The sequence below is a fragment of the Cariama cristata genome, unplaced genomic scaffold, assembly GCF_000690535.1.
Source record: "Cariama cristata isolate BGI_N322 unplaced genomic scaffold, ASM69053v1 scaffold7608, whole genome shotgun sequence".
NCBI classification, from domain to species: domain Eukaryota; kingdom Metazoa; phylum Chordata; class Aves; order Cariamiformes; family Cariamidae; genus Cariama; species Cariama cristata.
The window spans coordinates 315-5,570 of NW_009630552.1; the positions used below are offsets into that span (position 1 = coordinate 315).

Consider the following 5,256-nt stretch of genomic DNA (forward strand, 5'->3'; position numbering starts at 1 on the left):
CTTGGTCTGTGAGGCTTTCCCTCTTTCGCAGTTACCTTCTCTGTCGTTTCACTCGCTGGCTGATAGAGCTGCTGGCCTTACACCGAAACCTCAGAGAACTCAGCCTGACGGACTGGGGTGCCTTGTTTTGCTTTGTGCTTCAGTTTTTGGTTGTTTGAGGCCATTAAGTTGGCTTAAGCATGAAGGGTTTTGGTTTTTTCCTAAGCTTTTCCTAGATGTCTGTAAAGCACGTGAAGCTGAATTGATTGATGCCGTACCATGGCCAGGTGAAAAAAGGTGTATTTTTGCAGAATTACATCTGCTTGTCAAGTTGATTGGCACAAAGAAGAAAAGGTTTTATATTAATGAAGCTGGTGATTAGTGCTTAGATTTATCTCTCTTCTTGCCTAGATCGAGCGATTGGAAGTCAGCAGCTTAGCGCAGACCTCCAGTGCAGTGGCCTCGAGCACCGATGGCAGCATCAATGCAGACTCTGTTGATGGTACCCCAGATCCTCAGCGTACAAAAGTGGCTATCACACACCTGCAACAGAAGATACTGAAGTTGACCGAGCAGATCAAAATTGAACAAACAGCCCGTGATGACAATGTGGCAGAGTACCTGAAACTGGCCAACAATGCAGACAAGCAACAGGGTGCCCGTATTAAGCAAGTGTTTGAGAAGAAAAATCAAAAGTCAGCCCAGACCATCTTGCAGCTGCAGAAGAAACTAGAACATTACCATCGAAAGCTGCGAGAGATTGAACAGAACGGGATCCCTCGGCAGCCGAAGGATGTCTTCAGGGATATGCATCAGGGTTTGAAAGATGTTGGAGCAAAAGTCACTGGCTTCAGCGAGGGAGTGGTAGACAGTGTAAAAGGTGGGCTTTCCAGTTTCTCCCAAGCCACACATTCAGCAGCAGGAGCTGTGGTTTCCAAACCCCGGGAGATTGCCTCTCTCATAAGGAACAAGTTTGGGAGTGCAGACAACATTGCTAATCTGAAAGACTCCTTAGAAGAAGGCCAGGAAGATGGGACAGGAGGCAAGGCTCTAGGTGTTATTCAGAACTTTCAGTCAAGCCCAAAATATGGCAGTGAAGAGGATTGCTCCAGTGCTACGTCGGGCTCAGTGGGAGCCAACAGCACAACAGGGGGCCCTGTGGGAGCTTCTGGCTCCAAAACAAACACTCTGGATATGCAGAGCTCAGGGTTTGATGCAATACTGCATGAGATTCAAGAAATTCGAGAGACACAGGCAAGACTGGAAGAATCATTTGAGGACCTTAAGGTTCGCTATCAGAGGGATTACTCATTAATAATGCAGACTCTGCAGGAGGAGCGGTACAGGTATGTACTTTTGTACTTCGTTTCGGAATTAAGTACTGTGAGTTGCAGAGCACCAGAGTCCTGGATAGGGCTACTCAGCAGGCTGTTCTCAGCAGCCTGATTCAGATGGGAAGTTCTGTGGTCTTCACTGGATTTTGCCCTCCCAACTTTGTCTTTTGTAAATGTTGTTACCTTGCTGCTCATCTTCCTTTCTGTACAAGAAAGAAATAGCGAGGAAAAGGTTATTTCATAGTGTTATCAAGATAAGTCAAGCCAAAGAGGTTTAGAAAGATGTCCCAAAAGACGAGGAGTACGTTGATGCAGTTACTGTTATCCAGATAGTGCTTTGCTGTGGAAAAATCCTGCAAAGGTTTAGGTCAAGGCAAGAGGCAGGGAACTACATGTGGACAGTATCCTGACCCTGCCTCTTCCAACACTCAGATCCATATCTACCAGAGAAAGAAATATTCAGCTTGCTTAGGGTTCTCCAGAAAGACATGATCTTTCCCATGTGCTAAAACTAGGATATCCCCTTTCCTTCTCCAGTCAGCCCCACAGTGGCAGGGTTCAATGAAATGAAGTTAAATTAAATGTCAGCGCATAGGCAGTGCTCTTTTCATGGAGATCATGTGGCTCTTGAAGTGGGTAGCCTGCGTTTCCATCATCCTTCCCCTCTCTGGAAGGAATGGAAAGGTGGAGGAGTTGCTGCAGGACTGCCAGTCCCTGATCAGGTCACGGGGTGCGGTGACAGTGGCTTCAGGGAGGCAGCCTGACAGTATGGTATCTTCCCACCACTCTGAGGCTACCCCTACCTCCCCAACCCATGGAGGGGTGCTGAGGGAACGCTTTCCCTTCCCCTTCCTTGCTGGGTGGGAGAGGGCTCTTGGCAGGCTGCCCCGTGCTGTCCAGCAGAATGTCTTGCATCCTCCCCATCGCATGCTGGGAGCAAGGGCTCGTCCCCAGGCTCCAGAGGGAAGAGTTACCAGCTGCCCTTCTGCAGCCGTTCAGGACACTGCAGTCTACATCAACAGGATTCTTAAACTGTGCTTTTTAAGCTTTAAATAACAAATGCAAGGGGCCCAAGTCCTCATTCTGATGGAGGACTGCAGGCTTGTGTAACGAGGTTGCTTATGGCCTTTATCACTTTGGCCAGGCTGTGAAGCGCAACCTGTGAGGCTCAGCAGAGCCGCTGGCTGTTGGGGACAGGCTTTCTGAGGTACCATGTGCCACTTGCTGCGTTGGTTTGTGCAGTACGACATGGAGTTGCCCTACAGCTCTTTAGACATGCTGGTGCCAGATCATTGGGAAAACATTTGAAAAGGCTTAGCCTGCTAGGATCTTGTAGAGACAGGAAGCTTTCTGTGTGCTTTGCAAAGCTTGGATAGACAAAGCCAGACCAACACCACTTCCTAATCCCACTTTGCAACAATCAGCGATTTGACTGAAACCAGTGCCCAGCACAGCAGCTTTGGTTCCTGGTGCCTCGTTGACATGAAGTCACTTAACAAAGTGATGTGCAGTTTGATCCTCCACTCCCCAGCAGAGAGGGGTCCCGTTGTCTGTGGCTGTGTAGGTTGTTTCACACATTCAGCAGCAGCCATTCATGGTGGAACGCTATATGCAGGCACAGTACAGCTAAAGGAGTGGCCTGAAATACAATAGAAGACCCTGAGGACCGGTGTATGTTGTCAGCCAAACTGGCAAGTTCCTCCCTGAAACCACGTAGCAAGGTTCACGTAGGCCCTCATACTAGTGCAATATGAAGTCATGCCTGTCATGTGCCGTTAGCCTTTGCTGAGTGGCTCCCCTGAGGTCAGCCTAGAGCCTACCTGCTAGCCAAGGCAGCCTGGAGTGAAAAGCTTCTGGGAGAATCTGTATTTGGCTTATAAATGCTTAAAAAGATAGTAATTTATACCTGCCATGTGGAATGTTGATGCAAATTAATTAAAGGTGCGCCCTTTAAAGGGGACCAGTTAAACCACACTAAGTGCCCTTGTCTTTACAGGCTTTCAGAGGTGAGCAGGTAACTGCACGATCTGCAAGGAGCTCATGGGTTAAGCACAGTGAGACTAATACCTTACTGTACAACTCTAGATTCTTGTTTGATAGCCTCTGTATTTTAAAACGTTACGAAGATAAAAGCCAACGTCGCCCAGAGAACTGGAAGGTTACGTGATGTGTCTGAGGGCAGAGAGGATGCTGCTGCCTTGGTAGAGAGGTCTGGCACATGTTCCTCTGACTAGGAACCCCTCTCGTTTCTCATCTCCCTTCAGGAAAAATGAAGAAGGGAAGGGAGGTTGTGGTTTGAAGCTCGGGATTCAAATTAATCATAACTGGCTTTAAAAGCTATAAATACCTCATATCTCTGCTCTATTTGTAGGAAGCTTTCAAAAACAAGCACTGAGTTCAGTTAGAGCTTAAAAAAAGAAGTATTTTGGGAAAGTCTTTGCTCGTCTGGCAACACTGGGTGTTTGCATTGTACCTGGAAGCTGGAACAAAGCACGTGCCATGACATTTTCGCACCCGGTCTTTGTCCATTTCCCCTTTCTTAGACGTTCTACTTTTTTGCAGGTTCTGATCTTTTTTCCTTACGTGTTTGTGCAGTTTCTGTTTATTGGCCATGGCTTGCCTTGCAGGTTTTCCATGACCTCCTCAATCTCGTCCCTCCCTCTCCCTGCTTCCATATCTTGCCTATCAATCCGTGTAGCTGTAGCTGCCGGTTTGCCAACCGGCTCCGGGGCAGGGACTTGCTGGTGCAGTCGCTCCAGTTCTCCCGCCCCGGTGCTGCAGAGTGCCCGGGCTGGCCTGGGCGGCACCTGGGCATGGCCGGGGTGGGCTGTGGAGCCCTGCCTGCCTGCCGGCAGCACGTGCCGGCCCCGGAGCACCGCGCCGCTCTGCTGGGGCTGAGTCATCGAGGAAGGAAGATTCTGGCGGCACCTTGGCCATCGTTGTGTTTCTTCTGCACCGGGAGCGGGCACTGAAATAGCCTGTTGCTTATCTCAACGGTTGGAAGGTGGCGGTTGTTTACTGATATGAGCAGGGACTTCCTGTGCTATCGAGACTGAAACTGCTGAGTATTTTCATCTTGCGTGTCCCTTTAGGAACCTGTTTGTACACGGTGAAATCATGAGCTCACATATTTGGAGTGCGGCCAGTCTGAGGGTTTGGGTTTCTTCCCAAGCCTGGCATCCTTGGAGAGGCATTTAGATCTCTCACGCTTCTGTCCAGAGAAATTCGTCAGCCAAATTGCTAGATGCTGGTGCTTTAATTTATCTGATTTTTGCCATAGTCTAATTGTTGGACCTCAGTCTCGTGATTTATTTTAAAATGGATCAAATGTGCTAAACCTGTGCAGTCTAGAAAGGTTGTGGAGGCCTTTCTGGAGTGTGGCTGGGCAGCGAAGGCAGCGTGTTGGGTCAGACAGGGGTTCACCCAGCCATGAAAGCACTGGAATGTCCCTGGAAAGCTGTCGTCTTCTGTGGAGGAAGGTTTGGAGCTGGAAGCAGCTCGTGCTCCCTCAGGAGCGGCTCTGTCCCTCGTGTATAATCTAGGTAGAAGACTTGGCGTATATTGCAAATAGGTACTGCTTTTAGCTATTACTCCACTATTGAAAGCAGTGTGTTCAGTAGCATAGAAAATGTATTTGGATGACAAATAAAGATCAGATGAAATTTTGAATGACATAGCTATACAAAAAAAGTCCATCTTGAGCGATGCTTGAAGAGGAGAAGAGGTATTAAACTCCGTTCACAGTGCACTGTGAAGATCTTTTAGCATCAGTTTCATCAGTTGCTTTACTTGCCAGAGCACTTACTGAGTGCAGTTAAAATGCTTTTTTCATCAGCTCACTCCCTTACATACTCTGTATTAGCTGTGTATTTTGCAGCTCTTACTTTAAAATGCCTTAAAGTGCCTAAAAACATGAGATGATCATAATTGTGTTTTTTAGCAC

General features: G+C 48.1%; 1 protein-coding gene across 1 annotated transcript in view; it reads left to right on the top strand.

Moving 5' to 3' along the window:
• Positions 1-390: 390 nt before the first annotated feature.
• The window catches only part of TMCC1 (transmembrane and coiled-coil domain family 1), a gene marked incomplete at its 5' end in the record, with an annotated part of 11,248 nt that continues 6,382 nt past the window's right edge, over positions 391-5,256 (top strand). Inside the window, one exon of the mRNA XM_009705579.1 lies at positions 391-1,325. Coding sequence (XP_009703881.1) covers positions 391-1,325 — 935 coding nt within the window. The remainder of the gene's footprint in view (positions 1,326-5,256) is intronic.